An 18,313-nucleotide genomic window follows, 5' to 3' on the forward strand; every position below is an offset into this window, starting at 1 on the left:
GAGCTCCGGGCCAGTTCATGACCCTAACAACAACAAAGTCAACTGTCAGGGCATGAAGTCTGACAACCTAACTATCCCTTGGCCCAGTCTTTTATAGAAAGACATATGTAATTATTGATGCTAATTCAGTCCAATCCAGTCCTTCTTCTTGGGTGACTTCATCTTCTTCTTCCTGCCTCATTTGGTGTTGGTGCAGTCCTTCTCCATTGTCTTCTCAGATGGCCAGGTCAGAGGTCTTATTCCTGTCCAGGAACTTATCAATCACCAGTAAATTATGCTGTCATATTTTACGATGAGGGTCTACCATTTCCTGTCTGCCTGGCTCCAACTGTCTAAGCAGTATTCATGTCAAAGAAGGGTCAACTGACTTGCTTATGTGTATTCCTACTAAAGATTATATACTATCCCTAACTTCTAAACTAACTGTAACATAAAACAAAAACATATAGTATAACACATGCTAATAAGATAAAAGATGCTAACAATATAAACTAATTCTCTTCAATGCTGTCAAAATAGTTTTGGTTAAGTATTGTGCCAGAAAATAGATCAGGCTGACTGCAGGAATACCAGTCAAGATACCAAATATACAATCTGATGAGCAAAAGTGAATTTAACATCACCACAAAATCCCCATTTACAGCCCCTACACCTCACTCACAGTTTACCTTTGATAAAACCATTGCCTTAAAAAACCCCATCAGCAATCAAATTTAACAAATGCACCTCATCCACCACCCATCTCACAAGGAATCCCTCAAAGACTCAGTGGTTGAGCACCTCTATTTCTTGAAGTACATCTTCCTCCTTGCGAACGCCATTCCTTGTTTCTGTCTTTGTTTCACTGCTATGCTGATGATATCCAACTCTCCATTCATACCAGGAGTCTGTTTTCTTAAATCCTCATTAAACTTTGGCATCTTCAGAAACCTCTCATAACCTACACTCATGCCGGAGGCCACATTACCCCTGCCCTCCAGAACATACACTAGCTCTCCATTCAACATTGCACACCTCCAAACAGAATTCGTCCACATGCTGCAACAGCACAATAGTAGGCCCCAGCCTTGTAAATACTCAGGTTCTTCATGGAAAAATTGTAGAAAGAGGTGTTTTTTAATCCTCCCCCAAAACACTGTTCTTCTTTGCCTCCATGGGTGTAATTGATCTCTAGTTCAGAGTCTCCTGACTTCTTGAACCAGTAAACAGTGTTTTCCTCATCACAGGTCCCAGTATGTACTCTGCAGTTCAGAGTCACAGAACCGTTTGTCTGAACAGACTCTGAGGGTGACTGATGGACCAGTCAAATGTAAACTCATAACATGGACCATATAGATCTTTTCAAACTGAAATGCATACATAGATATGCAGTAATACATTGCTGAGTCTGAAATGCTAAATTTGCAATTTCAAACTGCTAGTTACCCTCTGTAATATTCACTGAAAACAGCAGTTCTTGAATTCCTTGCTGAAGACTGCATTGACATTAAAATATGGAAATGAGTTTTGGCTTCCCCGACATTAACAAACAAACCACTCACTGGATGCACAAATGAGGATGTTTCATCTGTCAAGAATAAATGAAACCAATAAAGTTACCTAGAACAGTTCATGTGTAGATGTTTAGAATTAAGTTATTAAAATGTTCACAAGATGATCAAACTTACCATAAAGGACGAATAAAAACAAATTTAGTGATTCCATTGTGACGAACCTCTCTAGATGAATGCTGACATCCTCCATATATTCACTACTCATGATTCAAAAAGTGAAGTTGATTGTCTAGGAAGAAGTGACACTCACTCTCCTAGTTTGGAAACATTGAAGACTTGTTAGGTGGATCACAACTTCTCTAATGTTGTCAAGGCCATCTGATGAAAGTTAGCTTATGTGAAAAAGCAGCTGCTTGAGTACAGCAGGAAGTAATGTTAAACTCATTGTTTATTTTCAGGGCACCACTGATGTCTATATAAAATCCTCCACCACAGTTCTATGAAATCTTAACATGTTTTTAGCAGAAAGACTAAGAGGACTTTGTAAAGTGTTGAACTGAGCATCTTTTGTCTAGCTTCCTGTTTCACTGGTAGCTACCAGCTCAACTTATAATAAAGCAGATAACACAGAGGACAGAGTTAACAGATGAGGACACAAATGCAGTCAGTCAGTCCCACTGCTGTTGTTCCTTCTAATGGCATTTTATAGTAGTTTGTCTTTAGGTTTTATGTGTACTTTAAAATAATAAATAATTAAAATAAATATTTGATTAATGGTTGTCACTATATCCTAAAGCATGTGTGATATCGCCAATAATGCGGTAACAGTGATGTGTACACATGCTCAGAATACTCTAATGTAGATAACATTAGAATTATTTCTCTTTTTTAATTGTTTTCTTGTTTCTTGAAAACCAAGGTCAAGAGAACTAAGTCATACATTTTGACTGGTGTGCAAGTAGACAATGTAAAGACTTTCTGTTTGAAACCACCAAGACAGAAAGGAAAATGTCAGGCCCACTGCTCTTGTGGTGTTGTTTCTACAGCACAGTGTTCTTTTGAGGGAGTGCAAGCTAGCACCTAGGGTGTCTGCTTACGTTCTCAAACCAACAGATTTCACCAGGCTTTCTTGAACATATGCAATTCTCCAAGGTGTAGTGAGAAATCATATAGACCAGAAGATAATTCACCTCTAAAGCATGAAGGTTTATAAGTTCTGAACAACTTGGTGGGAGTTGACATATTTATGCTGCTCCTCGAGCAAAGGCCTTAAGTTTTTTTACTTGATTGTGGATTGATAATTTGTTTGTCTCTTAACCTCTGGAGGGTTGTGTACATCAAGTGGGTCATTCTGGTCACATCCCCCACATGCCTTACTTCGGGGACTCGCGACTGTAATGTCAAGGTGATCTTACATCAAACGGAAGTGAAACACTGCTTATATAAATGAGTTTGAGGAGACACAGGTGGAAGATGTTTGGGCGGGCAGTCCAATCACACAAGTGGGAAGTTTGACAGGAAGAAGAAAATGACACCAGACTTTAAAATAAAACGATGTGGGGAGACAAGGATGAAAACTTGTAAAGAACAAGCTTTCTTAGCACTAAGTGGTCATGACAGCTCCTACTGCAGCAAAGATCTAAAGGGCTGTCACTGGGTAGTTGATTTGAGAATAGTGGGAGTATTTGCTCCCATGATGAATGTGTTTTTAGCTGTTTGGGGAGACTGCTAAACACCTCGGGCCTCCCCCTCTGTTTAATAATGGTGTCCTAGCCGGGCTCAGATGGCTTCTCCTACACCACATTCAAACTATCTAGCTTCTGTGTTTGATTTAATGAGTTTGACTTTGTAAAAACAGAAAGCCAACATGAAACCACTCTCTTGATGCACATATTTGGATGAACTAGTTGAGTCCTGCTATGTTGTAGTTGCTACTGGCCCACGTTGATCGTGTTCCTCTTCTGTTGTGAAATTAACATAACTGATCACAACTGAACCTTACTTGAGCGCACACCGCTACAATGGAACATATTATGTTGCTACTTCTTTGTGGTCAGCTTTGAACAAAAATGCTGCAGAGACATCCTGTTGACAGCCACACGGTGTGGTGGAGTAAGGGGAGTGACCTTGAAAAAGTACACACTGAAGCTCAATATAAAAGTCCACAGTCACAAACAAGTTGAAGCAGCTTTTATGTACTATCGTCCTTTCTTGCGGAACAAACTTCCTCAGCATCTGAGGACTACTCAAACATTCAATGCTTTTAAGTCAGGCCTTAAATAATAATTTACTTCTCTTATTTTCAATATTTTAATAGAATTTTCTTAAATGATATTTCATGCTAATTTATTTGCCTTGTTATAATGTATTTCTTTTTTTTTAAATGTTATGCCTTGAAAAGCACTATGAATTGCCTTTGTGTCTGAATAGTGTTATATGAATAAACTTGCCCTGCCTAAAGTGAGACTGATCGTTGATCGGTAACCACACAGGGGCCAAAAAAGCGGCCCTGTTGTTCCGGATTTGAGTCATGCAATATGTACACCTACAAGAAACAGCTCAAAAGATGAAGTAAGAAGGTATATTTTCTGAATGGGACAAGAATGGCCTTTTTTATTATGTAAAATTGAAATCATGGCCATTTTGTCCCATTGAAAGCATTTAGTAGGACATCCAATCTTGAATTAAAATTTAGGACTAGGTGAATTATCACCCATCTTTTATCACATACACTATATCCACCAGCTATAGATCTTGAGACTAGCAATGCTGCTGACAATAGGCCTAATCTTGTCTCACACAAATTTGACTCGTTAAACCTTTGGACTGTGGATTTGACATTTAAAGAATCTTTTCAAAAAAATCTTTATGTGTTTAATTTCTCAAGTCAAGACTTCGGCAGGCCTTCCTTCCTGTATTCAACTCTGTAATGACTTCTGTTTCTACTTATTAGTGTTTCCTGATGTACAATAATTATCATATTTTGTACGATCATTTGGATCTTTTTACATTCATGGATCCCCACAAGCCCAAAAATCAAATTTACTAATTATGTGAAGGTGTTGTAATTGCCTTTTTTTGTGAACCATGAAGGGAAGTTTCCGTGATTACCAGCACCAGCCCCACTATAGATTGTGCATGGTGACATATCTGGAAGTCATAGAGCCAGCAAAAAAACCAAACCCCAGAGCACATCACAAAGAGGGTCACAGATCATCTAGTAGATTTCATCAAGAACGTGTGTTCTGTGCTGATTTGGAATCATCATATGTTGCAACTTCCATAGGAATGCACATTAAGAGTGACTGCAACTTTGTTAGGTTCAAACTGTTCATATAACAATGCTGTAACTACTTATTATCACTCCTGACCAGAACCCTGACCTACTTTAGCTGATGTTCTATTACCTCGGGATAGCAGGGGACAACCTGAACATCCTGTGACACTCCATCCCCCATTTTCTTATATGTTCCTTTTGTATATATCATGCTTTGTTTTATCATGTGATGCTTATGCTTTATCATATGACGCTTACACGTACGCTTATTGTAATCTTACATGTTCGTGTGCTAGTATAAGAATAAACCTCACCAGGGCCCACACTTATAGCTCACACTGCAGACGTGTGGTTGCCCTCGCAGCAAGTAAACTGAAGCTTTCGTCTCATTCCTCTGATGGCAACAGCACGGGAAGAAAACTGATCACTTTCTCCCCAACAAACTTATGTTGGACATCCTTACAAGAAAAGTCTTCTGCGTTCTAGTAAAGTATTAAATGACTTGTTGTTGTTGTTTTTCCTTTAAAAATGTCTTTATTGTACAACCTCTCTGGGAGCAACAAATAAAACTTATTCTTAATCTCAAAATAAGTTGTTAAGAACTTTACATGCAACAATGCCTGACAAAACATGTAGCCCGCATTTGATTTTTTGTCCAACCCGATGAATCGTTGTGACAAAGTGTAAAGAGTTCGTTTGAAGCATCACGAAGTAAACACAATTACTGGTCTCTGTTATCCTTCTTGATTTGTTAAGATTCTGGTGGCTTATATTGGCATAATGGAGATTTTTCTCTTGAACCTGGTAATGAAAGAGGAAAAAACAATCACTCTCTACTTTAGACCACAAAAACTGTTGAAATCAAATTTTAAACCGATGTACATTCATGATACTGTTAACCCATTTAATCCCAAATTTTTCCCAGACACAAAAATATCCAAATCATGTGTCATTAGTATCCCTTTGAAACAATCAATCATAATTTTTAGAAATTTTCATGGAAAAGTGTGTGAAAAAGTGTGTTTTATGATCGGTCACAATTGTGACCGGTGGGATACTGTGTTGTATCAACCAATGGACAGACTGAATATAGGTCTATTTGACCTGTGCAGTGTGTTTGTGTGTGTGTGTGTGTGTGTGTTTGTGTTTGTGTGTGTGTTTGTGTGTGTGTGTAAGCATGCGAGTGTGTGCGCACGTGCGTGTGTGTGAGCGCGAGTGTATAAAATCCTTATATCAAAGGCTAGTTATTATCACTTTTAAAAGCCTTATACTATCGGCTAGCAATATGAATATTTGGAGCACCGTTATGAATATTGAGGTTAAGACAAAAAACAACAACAATCATCAATGTATTTCAACATTGTAACTTTAGTGCAGCTTACTTTAGTGCAACATTCATTTGAAAACGTTCATTTTTAGTGCAAAATTCATTTGAACACATTCATTTTTAGTGCAGTATACATTGAACACACTGAACATGGAGGTAAACATTTAGGATAGAGGTAGCCGGCTGAACATGCTTTCAAGTATAGGCCTACACTGACCGACTGAACAGCAAAATAAAATAGGTTGTAGAACAAAGAGCAAAGCAACACCTTGAATGACTAAAAAATAACATCTTTTCCTGGAACATTTATGACATTTTGATGGGTATTTTTTTTCAGCTTTTCTTCCTAGACTCCAAAGTACTGTTTGTTTGTAACTGTATGCAACCACTTGTGTGTGTGTATGTGTGTGCATGCTTGTGAACTCTATGTCCAACTGCATTCTCCTGTCTTTCCTGTTTTTCTTCTACACTCCATGGTACAGCTTGAAGCACTCAATGTGCAGTGGTACTTTGCATTTCTCACATGCATAGGTTGTGCGTTTCTCACAATTGAAACTGATTGCAATGCTGCATGCCTTGTCTGGGAACTCATCTTGATCCAACACATCAAGAACTTGACTCAAAGTAAATCTAAAAGAAAACACAGCAGAAAGTTTGGTAGTTAGCTAGCTAGTCTTCCTGGGGTCCGTGTGTGTGTGGTGTGCGTGTGTGTGCCTACCTGTAATTGCGTGTGTGCGTGCATGTGTGGAAAGTTAGGTAGAATTAGTTAGCTAGCTAGTCGTGTGTGTGTGTGTGTCTGTGTGTACAATTAGGTACAAAGTTAGGTAGCAGCAGAAAGTAAGGTAGAACAGTTAGCCTATGTGTATTAGCATGTAGATACAATGGGTTATCCCACCGGTCACTATTGTTGCCAGTGACATGTTTGTGAGTTCTATGACCACATTAAACAAAGTTGAGTAATTGCAAATGCATATATCAATACTAGACACCTTAAACATGATGTGTACCAAAAATCTATGTCCTATCTTTATGTTAACATATTTTACTAACCTTTTCTGTGGGAGCTTTCTTGCCGCCATCCTCTTCTCTTGGCGCAAACACGAAGTGAACAGCTCTGGTCATGTGACAATTTACAGTAAATGTGCGACACTGCACATATTTCATTGAGACCCTTTATTATTTCAATATCTGCTGGAAATGCATTGATAGATCATTTAGTAACATTTTTATAGCCTTAGAAATGAAACATTTTTTTACGGTCACTATTGTGACCGGTGGGATTAAATGGGCTAATATCACATCAGTATCCTTCGCAAATACATTACATAAAGTGCAAATGCTCATTGATTTCCAGCATGACGCTATATGTTGAATTACTATGTCCCTGACACAACTCCGATTAAAGAAAGATGGAGAGAAGATGACTGAATGGATGGATGTCTACTTCGGTAATCACAGATTAGTCATCTTTCAAGCTTTCATAAAAAACTCAAAAATATTTCAGTGAACATCGCTGCAATATCTGCAATGAACGTTGTATTACTGAGTTAATTTCTTACAATTACAATTTGCAAGAATGATTTGATAGATTTTTAAGACACATTCGTATTTAAATTATCATAATAAAACTTACGCTTCCAGTCATATCACAGGATGGATCTGTTGGCGTACCTGTTTAAAGACGTGAAAAAGATTCTAACAATAAAAGTTTTAAATTAGAATGTTGTATAATTGACTGAAAGACAAGGGCTTACCTGTATTCTGGGAACTGATCCTCTTGTGCAGCTTAAACAGTGATAAAGCCAATAAAACACACAGTATGGTGGTGAATACCAAAGCACCAGTCAAGAAATATACAGGTTTGTCAGAAGAAGAGGCTCTGTCTGCAAATAAGCAAGAAAAATTAAACATTTTTGAGGATGGTTTCGAGTAAAAATTGTGCTTCGCTCACTAACAAGTCGACTTTTAAAATTACTTTAACTTTTGTTTCACTTACTCTGTCCATACTGTCCAATGTCCAGCTTGGTTCCATTTCCAAACAGAATTCGTCCACATGTTGCAACAGCACAATAGTAGGTCCCAGCCTTGGAAGTATTCAAGTTTCTCATGGGCAAATTGTAGAAACAGGTGTTTTTTCTCTCACACTGTTCTTTCTTGCCTCCATGGGTGTAAATGAGCTCTGGTACAGACTCTCCTGACTTCTTGAACCAGTAAATTGTGTGTTCCTCTTCACAGGTCCCAGTATGTACTCTGCAGTTCAGAGTCACAAAACCTCCAGACTGAACAGACTTTGATGGTGACTGATGGACCTCTACTGGTACGGTCAAATGTAAAATCGGAATATGGACAATATAGATCTTTTCAAATTTAAATTCATGCATACTGCTACTGCCACAGTAATATACTGCTGAGTCTAAAGGGCTCAAACTTGCAATTGTCAGGTGGTAGTTTTTCTCTGTAATGTTACCTGAAAAGCGACCGTTCTTGAACTCTTCGCTAAAGCCTACATTGACATCATGTTCATAAAATGTAGAGATGAGCTTTGGTTTCTCTCCTTGAGTTTGCTTGTACCAGTAGAACGCTGATACAGGCTCGTCCTTACGGGAACACTGCAGTGTCACATTTTCCCCGATATTAGCAAATACTAAACTATTCACTGGATGCACAAAGAAGGATGTTTCATCTGTCAGGACTGAGGGAAAAAATAAACCACAAAATTACCAAAAACTAGTCAAGTGCAAATGTTTAGAATGAAGTTATTAAAATATTCAATATGATCAAACTTACCAAAAGTCCATAAAAATAAACAGAGATATGAAGCCAACTTCAGCGATTCAATTGTGATGAGCATGTCTAGGTTAATGCTGAGATCCTCTACCTATGGACTACTCTCATCGATAAGTATGTTTGGCAGACTGCCCTGGTTTGAAAACAGCGAACACATGTCCACTAGATCACACCTCCTCCAATGTTTACAAGTCCATCTGATGAAAGTCAGCATGAAAAACAACTGAGTATAATTCAGTACACCAGGAAGTAAAGTAATGTTAAACTCATTGTTTATTTTCAGGGGACCACTGCTATCTGTATGAAATCCTCCACCACAGTTCTGTGAAACTTTCACAAGTTTTTAGCAGAAAGACTAACAGGATTAATTTGTAAAGTTTTTAAGTAGCCACCTGTTACAACAGAAAATGTGTCACACAAAAGCATTTTAATAAAAGGACTTGATTATATTTTCTTACCTTTCGATGGAGGTGTTCAAAACAAACCTAAAGAAACTTAGCATCTTTATCTTGCTTCCTTTTTCAGTGGCAGATACCAACTCAACAAAGGTACGAGGAACTTCAAAGAAATGAAGTAGCTCACACGGGATGCCAACAGATGAGGACAAAATCACAATCCGTTCTCCTCATGGCTTTGATGGCAATTTTATTTAAGTTTACTTAAATGTTGTCATGTCAATATTGTGTAAAGTGATATTGTGCCAATAACGCAATGAGATAACACTGCTGCGTACACGTGCTCAGAGTATGCTAATATAGAGAACATTCACATCACCACAATGTCATATTTAAAACATTCTTTTTTGTTTTTTAAACTGTCATTGCTCTTGAAGTCAAGACAGTAAAATCAGACACTTTGACTCCTGTACAATAAGACATTGAGAAAACATCATGTTTGAAATCACCAAGACGGAGGAGTAAATGTCAAGCCCAAGTATGACCATCACAGCACGGTGGACAGGAATAAAAATAGCAAACAGGTATAACACTCACTGCGGTTGTGGTCTTGTTTCTACAACACAGTGTTCTTCTGGGGAGGTGCAAGTTAGCAGCTAGAGTGTCTGCTTAAGTTCTCACGCCTAGTCTGTTTATTCTAAGGCACCAGACCTAAAACTTATGCCAAACTGTTTTAACAGATAGGCTTTCTTGATAATGTGTAGCATCAGTGGACGAAAACTGGAAGACATAGGACCCCTCATGTATGAGACTTTTTCAGGTTTGACTAATGCTGGGAGTTGAGACTATTTATGCTGCTACTGGAGCCAAGGCCTGAAGTGCAGACATTGGGTTGTTGATTCATGAATTGTTTGTCTTGATGGAGTCAATGGAGAGCTAATAAAATGCACAGAAAGCGCTTGATGTTGGTGTCCTTTGGTGAGTCATTATGTTTCCCTGCCCCAGGAGATTGGAGTGGTTTCTAATTTCATGCAATATTTCATGGTCGCATAGAGAATCGTGTCAACCATTGAAAAAGTTTCTTCAGTTCTGACAAGCTTAATGATAGTAGAAGCTATTCACGCTCCTATCAGGCTCAGTATGCAAAAGCTCGGACACAACGGAAGAGAATCAGATTTGAGTTAAATAAAAGTTTATTTGGTCCAAATCCATTAATCAGGCACAGATACAAAGTCACAATCAGAGTCGGCTGTCAAAACAGAATTCCAGTCACACACTTTCTGGGTAAGAGTTAGAAGAAATTGTTTGGAAGGTTGCATGTAACAACAAGATGATTTGACACAGAAAGGCAGTGAAACACAGCTTATCTACATGAGTTGGAGGAAGCCAATGGGACACAGGTGGAAGACATTAAGGTGGGCAGTCCAATCACAGATGGGATACGTGACAGGAAGAAAAAAAAATCACACCAGATTTCAGAATAAAACAGGATGTGTGGAAAACGAGAACACTAACCTGTAAAGGACAAATGCTGAACACCATAAATACTGCATAAGACAAAGATAATCTTTTTTAATCAATTGAAGTAGAAAGTGCTAAGGTTATTAATATTCTGGGTCTTCTGTGGCAAATTTGAGAAAGAGGGGTTGACTTCTCTCTTACGCCAATAAATCTTGCCCCCATTGGTTTAATAACTGGTAAATTAGATCGTCTGAATATTCAGTGAATAACAGTGAATTTTTTATGAAAAGTCTTAGGGTCCAGATGGAAAACCTCCTGACATGAAGCCTTTTCAATCATAATATATACCCCTTGCATGTTACTATGTTGTATTTGCTACTGGCCCATGTTGATTGTGTTCCTCTTTTCTTGTGAAATGAACTTGACTGATCACCACAGAATCTTTCTTGAGCAAGCAGTGCTACAATGGAACATATTTTGTTGTTACTTCTTTGTGGTCAGCTTTGAACATAAACTCTGCAGAGACTTCCTGTTTTGCAGCCCCACGGACAAAAAGAGCGGAGTGACCTTGAAAAAGTACACACTGAACCTTAAGCTAAACGTCCTCATGAAGAGGTTTAGTCATGGTTCCTACAGTCACACACAAACAAGGTGAAGATGCTTTTATTTACTATAGTCCTCACTTGTGGAACAAACTTCCTGAGCCTCACACATAGACTGCATACCCACAGAAAGTAGTCGAGCCAACAAAAAAAGTCAAAGCATAAGTGCGGCAGACATGAAAAAAATCACATGGTGACAGATGAGAGGAAAAGATTACGGCGCGGGTTAAAAATACACAAGCAAAGGCGATATCAGTAGTGAGGAGAATGAAAAGAGATGGTGATGAGGAACGAGGGCTGTTGTGAAAGTAAGCAGCATCACCACAAGCAGACATGCCCTAAAGAGCGGCAAAGCCAACCGAAGCCTGTTGCAGGCAGTGACAGTAAAGCCTTCTGTTGGTGTTGTAACACAGAGCTAGAGGTCGAAATTAAAGTTTTCAAAAACCACAGCAAAAAAGAATGGCAACACAAATACAAATAATATTACCTGCAGAGACCGTGGTAGCAGTATTTTAAAAACACTGCTAGGAGAACTGTGAACTCCAAGATTTTTATCGTGTTGGACCACATAAATCATTGAGGCCCCCCAGATACGAAAGCGGTCACAGATTGAAGTTGTCAAACAATTGTCCGCCTAGTGTGAAACCCTTGGTATTTGACACTGACTAGTCGATTGACACCAGACTGAATGCTTAGAGAATATTTACCAAGCTCTGAATGATGAGGCCCTCTGTATAACTGCTTCCTGTCATGGTCTGCACAAGTGTGGTTATTACAACACTGAGGTGCAAGACACATGAGACTTACAGGGAACTACTATTGACCTTCATGCGACTTTCAGGGCTAACACAGCCCTGAATCTGATCTTACCACGCAACACAAAGTGATGCAGCAAGTCCAGCAGTCAAACTTCAGATCATCCATCCTAACAGATTTCTTGATGTGCTGACAAACATTTCTTCCAGGTTGCCTTTGGAGAAATGAAGACACGTTTTGACTTTGATGACGCCCTCTTGACCTACATTGCATGCCTATCTTCTAGCAGTTCCACTGATGCCAGAGCACAAGCAGAATATCCCTCTCTGTTTCCAGAGAGTATTGTCATGTCTGATTGACTTGACAGATGCTAAGGCATTGATGACAAGTGGAGGAGGTTGCCTCTTGAGATCCTGGATGAAGTCTCTAAGACAATGACTATGGATGAATTCTGGCATCATCTCTGCACTTTAGAGGACTTTGGTGGGAAAAAGATGTCTAGGGAACTGGGAGAGTTTATCCTTGCTGTACTAGTGTTACCTCATTCAAAAACATCCTGTGAATGTGTTTTTCCCAAGTTAAATCTAATCAAAACAAAGCTGTAAAACTGACTCATCGCTAGATGGGCTCGTGTGTGAGGGTGGCTGGTGGACTTGTGGATTTTAAGCCAACAACCACGATGCTTGTCCCAGATGTTACACTCACGTTGTCAATTTGTGTCATATTTCCGAGTTGCCTTGAACATAGCATCATTCAGCATGTCACGCCCCCTCACAGCCAACAGTGGGTTTATTATTTTAGTTTTGATGGGTGTAGGATAATTTCCCTCAAAGTCAATTCTGTTGAGCCTTTGGTATGATAAGTCTACCTTTCCAGCAGGCAATACTGCCCGTAATAGAAACTTCAATTCTGAGATTTGCACCATAGTATGTAAACATCTGTTCTGATGAGTCTAACATGCAAGCTATTCATGGATTGTCTTTATTGACACTGAGTTGTCTGTATTATAGAGACCCATTTGCACATCTTCAGAAAAAAAACACAAAAGTTTTCAAAGCTGTTGCTGTACACTATGCCAACTACCTACCTGGGTATGTTGTTCCACTCTCTTATACTCTTTAATTTCTACTAGTGCCACATACCATGCAAGGGTTCATCCTCCTTCAATGCTTGCAAAGTTCTTTCCAAAGGTGGAAGGGACTATCTTTTCTTTCCAGAACAGTGGCCTCAAACTCAATTTTCCTGGGGGCCGCTGGAGGCAGAGTCTGGGAGAGGCTGGGCCGCATCAGGGTTTCCACAAGAAAAGCTCTGATAAAAATATTCCAATGTTTGCAAATATCTTTATTTTTTTAACACAAACTAAGATGAAAAATAAACAACTTAAGAATTAAAGAGTGATTTATTTTCTTAATCAATAATAATAATAATAATAGAAAAAATAGAAATTGTCTGTGCAATATTTACCATTTTATTTTAATATAGTGAAAATATAAATATTTCAATATACTACACATGTGGTAGCATTAATAAAAACAATTTTAAATTACTTCACGTTTTGTTTATGAGAGGTTCGACTCCGAGATAACCCCGAGATAACCCGCCATTGCGTCGTTTTTTCATTGGCTGCGACAGAGTGAGGAACATTTAGTGGTGTCGCCAGTCAGGTAGCCTCACCCACGCGGTCCATCATAGTCCCTACCAACACACACATGCATCAACACTAAAATGTGACAGTTGCACAAGTGGCTGATTTGTAAAATTTGCTGTGAAGCGACTTTTATACAAGGCAAAGTTCTGTGTTTAGAAAAAGCGGCAGAGCTCTGTAAAGTGCCTCCTCTCTAAATGCAAAGCGTCTTCTCTCCACCTTGGAACGGCCCCTCTCTTCGAGGACCAATCCGGCTCCGTGTCTCGTATATATATATATTAAAAAAATCTCTTCCTCGCCCTCCTGGGCGGTGGCTCCTTCCTTCCTTCAGACTCGTGTCCTCTACCAGAGGCCTGGGAGTCTGAGGGTTCTGCGCAGGATCTTAGCTGTTCCTAGGACTGCGCTCTTTTGGACAGAGATCTCTGATGTGGTTCCTGGTATCTGTTGGAGCCATCTATTCAGGTTGAGTGTTACTGCCCCGAGTGTCCCAATTACTGCTGGGACCACTGTTGCCTTCATGCCCCACATTCTCTCTATCTCCTCCTTCAGCCCTTGGTCCTTCTCCAACTTCTGTTGCTTCTTCCTGATGTTGCTATCATTTGGGATTGCTTCATCGATCACCACCACTGTTTTTTGGTGTTTATCCACCACCACTATGTTAGGCTGATTGGCCAGTCCATACTCCGGGCAGATGTTCCTGTACACTATGCCAGCCACCTGGTTATGCCGCTCCATGTATGCCTTGCCTGCTAACATCTTGCACACTGCTGTGATATGCTGGACTGTCTCAGGGGCATCTCCACACAGTCTGCACCTGGGGTCCTGTCTGGTATGGTAGACCCTGACATCTATGGCTGTGGTGCTCAGGGCCTGTTCTTGTGCAGCCATGAGTAGTGCCTCTGTGCTGTCTTTCAGTCCGGCCTTTGCCAGCCACTGGTATGTTTTCTCGATATCAGCCACTTCCCCAATTTGTCGGTGGTACATTCCATGCAGGAGCTTGTCCTTCCATGATAGCCCCTCAGGTTTCTCCTCCTTGGTGGGCTTTTGTTGCCTGAGGCACTCACTCAGCAGTTGGTGAGTGGGGGCCATCTTCTTGATGTACTCTCGGAGGCTTGTTGTTTCCTCCTGGACAGTACTTCCTTTCGCTTTGTGTACAGTCTCAGGACACTGGACTTAGGGTGAAACCCTCCGTGCATAGTGAGGAGCTTCCTTGTCTTGTTGTCAGTGGCTTGTATCTCTTCCAGTGGCCAGGGTATTATGCCAGCAGGGTATCTGATTACTGGCAGGGCGTAGGTGTTTATGGCCTGGATCTTATGCTTACCATTCAGCTGACTTTTCAGGATCTGCCTTAACGTCTGTAGGTATTTAGCTATGGCTGACCTCCTAGCTGCCTCCTCATTGGTACCATTTGCCTGCGGGATCCTGGGTGGTTCCCTGATGTTAGCAGCTGGTTCATCTGTGCTGCCAGGCGTTCATGGAGTGCAGTCAGCTTCTTAACCCAGTAGGCGTGGAACTTATCGGGCCCTGGTGCTGTCCAACTCTTCATTTTGGACATTCTTGTTTGGATGTCTGCTAAGGTCATGACTACTGGGTCTTGTTCTGGGAGTTGGCTATGCTCAGTCTGTAAGCCTTGCAGCCATTGGGCAGTAGTGTTGTGTGTTGCCTCTTTCTCCCAGATATTCTTCCAGTATTGTTCAGTCTCAGCCCTGTGTGTGTGTGTGTGGGGGGGGGGGGGTTGTTGTCATCTTGTTGCCCTGCCATTGAGAGTAGACTTTTGCCGGATTGGTGGAGAACACCCTGTTTATTCTCCTTTCCTCTACTTCTCTTTAGTCGGGTGGCCAGGGCTGTGAGCCTTTGCTTAGCAGTCTCCAGTGCCTCAGGTATGGACAGTTTGTTGTACTTCTTGGGCTGCTCTGTCCTTGGATTCACGCCTCTACTCAGCTCTGTTAGGAGGCTGACTTCTCTCCGTGTTGCCATGATTTTTGCCTCTAGCCTTCTCCTCCATGGGACCATTTGCTCCTTATGGCTATTCATGCTCTTCATCTTGTAGCCAAGCATCTGTAGGATTACCGTTGCCGCTGCATACATAAGCTGATTGGTCTCAGTGATGGTAGTGGTAGGGATGGTTGACAGTGCCGTCTTCATGTCCTCCAGTAGAGATTGGTCTGGTACTTTGTCTATTAGCCTTGGCAGGGAGGTAGTTGAGTTCCCCCAGGACTTCATGATTATCTCTCTCAGGTCAGCTGCCCTTGTCACGAGTCTGTCTGTCATTGGGGCTTTGTACCCAATCTTGATATTGGGGGGTGATGATGAAATCAACCCCACACTGACCTGGCGTCCTGGCTCCCCCTTGCCCTAGTATATTTGTACCGTGGGTGAGGCACACCGCTGTGCCTCGTCAAGTGAGTGTCTCACAATATAAAAATTAGAGATGTCCAATATTATCAGCCTGCCGATATTATATGCCAATATTGGCATTAAAATGAAATCTTGGAAAATTTCGATGTCGGTTTTTGCTCTTATAATGGCACAACATGCACATTCTATAGATGAAACGCTGCACCTACCTCTCTTCTCACTCAAAATATGAGAGATGTGATTTAGATTTAGAGATATTTATGTTTGTTTGGCACAGTTCTGTTAATGATGGATATAGGTGGGGGGGGGGAAGCAGGAATAAAACTAACAAATAAACTGAATCATAACACTTTATTCCTCAACTGACTATTCTTGTGTTTGACATCCTGACAGAAACCACAAAGACACTGCATAAATAAAGACACACATACTAAATCATATATCATCAGAATGGTTTATAATTATGTCGGGATTTGTTTTTTGGGGTTGCTCTTTTGTTTTGGAGCTTGGTTTGAACCAATAGCAACATTAAAATTAACATCATATTCACAAATAGAGCTAGTATTATGTCTTTTCCTCTTATCCTGTGATTTTTAGTTTTTTGAGGGGGTACTGTGGGAACTGTGATGGTGCAGACTTTTACTCTGCTTTTGTATCATAGTTCTTACATCACACTGCACCAAATTCACAAAAGAGTGAATGTGACACCACAGGAACCTTAACTGCTAATCAGGAACCTCACTTTAATTTTTCAGTTTGGACAACTCACAGCTCAAACATGAGCAAGATGTCTAAAACAACAAAGTTTACTGTATCAGCTGATTTTGCATTGTAATAAGTAAATGACAAAACTGTATATGGCTCTCATCCTGTTCTTGGCACCTCGACACAAACCTTTACAGCTATTTACAAATGTATTCTTGTATATGTTCTTTACAATATCTTAAGGACTCTTGAATGTAGCATCAGATATTAATGGTCTGAATTTTTTAGCTATGCTTTAAGTAATGTTTAGAAGATAAATAAGCCCAAGACCATACTGTGGCATTTGAAAATACATACCAGGGCCCTGCTGTAAAGTTTTTGTCTTTATCAATCATCAGAACAGTCATCTCACCTGAAAAAACAGAACAAACAAAGTTATGAATTATTTTGAGGGTTGTTTGTTTCTTTCCATATTAAAAATAGAAATGAGAGCGCTCCAGTGCTAATATTAGATAGATAATACAAGAATAATAAATCACTCACCCATCTTCCCAGCAATCACACATACCAGATAGAAAACAAACGTAAATACCATTGTGTTGCTGTGCTGAATGAAACTAATTTTGTCCTTTCCTCCACTCAAGCCTGAGTTTACTGACTGACTGTGATTGGCCGACCCGGTTTCTTTGTATGTCTTATTAAGGAAACAAGGGTATGAGTTTCTCTGAGACCTTGTGACGTGTTGATTTTTTTAGACACACTCGTGGAAAAGTACATGAAAAAACATACGAGGGCTTTCTGTTTGAATCCAAGAATGAAAACATGTGGGTTTGCATTGATCCTTGCAACTTAAACAGTCAATTTGTAGTAACAGTTTGGGAAAACATAATGCATCTGTATCAGGACTGGATGGTCAGGAGCCATTTCACAGGCAATAATTAGCAAAAATCACAGATCATAAACTCACAAAACATAATTCTAATGATCCTTTTACTTCTCAACTTCATATATTTCCCAGGCTTGTCCAGTAGAACAATGCAAAGAGACTAAAAATCATGTGTACATCAGAATATATTAATGCAAGTTTGTTATGATATGATTAGCTGGGTAATTAAAGTCACTGTCAAGTCACGAGAGCATTGTGATTCAGAAAACTAAAAGCCATATTTTAAAAACCCTTCAGCAGTGAAAGTATCTTTGTTCTAAAAAAGAAATAATAAATCCTGCAAGCAAAGCAATAACTGAGTCCTGTCACCATCTGTTCTGCCATAAGCAGGACAATGCTGCCACTCCCGTCACTCTCTCCACAGCCTCATGCCTGACTTTCCAGCACTCATTCCTGGACTCATTTCCTTTTACTGACCCTGCCTGTTCCATGTTACAACCAGTCTAGGAGCTCTGAGCCTAACACAAACCCCCAGCTTCCTCAAGGTCTAAGTGACCAATGACACAAAGTTAATCAAAAGTTAACATGGGTGATCATTTATACCAAGGATCATTCCAAAAA

The 18,313-nt window shown here is 40.0% G+C and overlaps 1 protein-coding gene and 2 long non-coding RNA genes across 5 annotated transcripts; all 3 read right to left on the minus strand.

The window, feature by feature from the left end:
* Positions 1 to 5,120: 5,120 nt before the first annotated feature.
* On the minus strand, positions 5,121 to 9,376 carry LOC115250607 (uncharacterized). 3 transcript variants are annotated; one of them, XM_029839633.1, is made up of 5 exons: positions 8,885 to 9,375; positions 8,094 to 8,789; positions 7,852 to 7,980; positions 7,731 to 7,768; positions 5,121 to 5,571 (listed from the first exon to the last, which is right to left on the minus strand). In XM_029839633.1, exons 1-5 carry the CDS (start codon positions 8,946 to 8,948, stop codon positions 5,353 to 5,355), a joined length of 1,146 nt encoding a protein of 381 aa, XP_029695493.1. In that variant the 5' UTR covers positions 8,949 to 9,375; the 3' UTR covers positions 5,121 to 5,352. The 3 variants fall into 3 exon arrangements, with proteins under 3 accessions (XP_029695493.1, XP_029695494.1, XP_029695495.1); XM_029839635.1 differs by having other exon boundaries at positions 5,498 to 5,571; positions 7,731 to 7,792; positions 8,885 to 9,376; XM_029839634.1 differs by lacking the exon at positions 7,731 to 7,768 and having other exon boundaries at positions 5,382 to 5,571; positions 8,885 to 9,376.
* LOC115250616 (uncharacterized) lies at positions 6,121 to 7,724 on the minus strand. The gene is made up of 2 exons (XR_003889170.1): positions 7,148 to 7,724; positions 6,121 to 6,727 (listed from the first exon to the last, which is right to left on the minus strand). It is a non-coding gene; the product is annotated as an uncharacterized lncRNA (long non-coding RNA).
* Positions 9,377 to 16,433: 7,057 nt separating the features above from the next.
* Positions 16,434 to 17,821, minus strand: LOC115250617 (uncharacterized). Its single transcript, XR_003889171.1, has 2 exons — positions 17,350 to 17,821; positions 16,434 to 17,218 (listed from the first exon to the last, which is right to left on the minus strand). It is a non-coding gene; the product is annotated as an uncharacterized lncRNA (long non-coding RNA).
* Positions 17,822 to 18,313: the final 492 nt, after the last annotated feature.

This window comes from Takifugu rubripes, chromosome 8 (genome assembly GCF_901000725.2).
Source record: "Takifugu rubripes chromosome 8, fTakRub1.2, whole genome shotgun sequence".
Taxonomy (NCBI): Eukaryota; Metazoa; Chordata; class Actinopteri; order Tetraodontiformes; family Tetraodontidae; genus Takifugu; species Takifugu rubripes.

Coding starts and splice junctions, on each gene's coding strand:
- LOC115250607 (XM_029839633.1), bottom strand. CDS start 8,948: ATGCTCATCACAATTGAATCGCTGAAGTTGGCTTCATATCTCTGTTTA. Junction 8,790..8,884: donor TTTATTTTTATGGACTTTTG/GTAAGTTTGATC, acceptor TTTTTCCCTCAG/TCCTGACAGATGAAACATCC. Junction 7,769..7,851: donor GATCAGTTCCCAGAATACAG/GTAAGCCCTTGT, acceptor GTCTTTAAACAG/GTACGCCAACAGATCCATCC.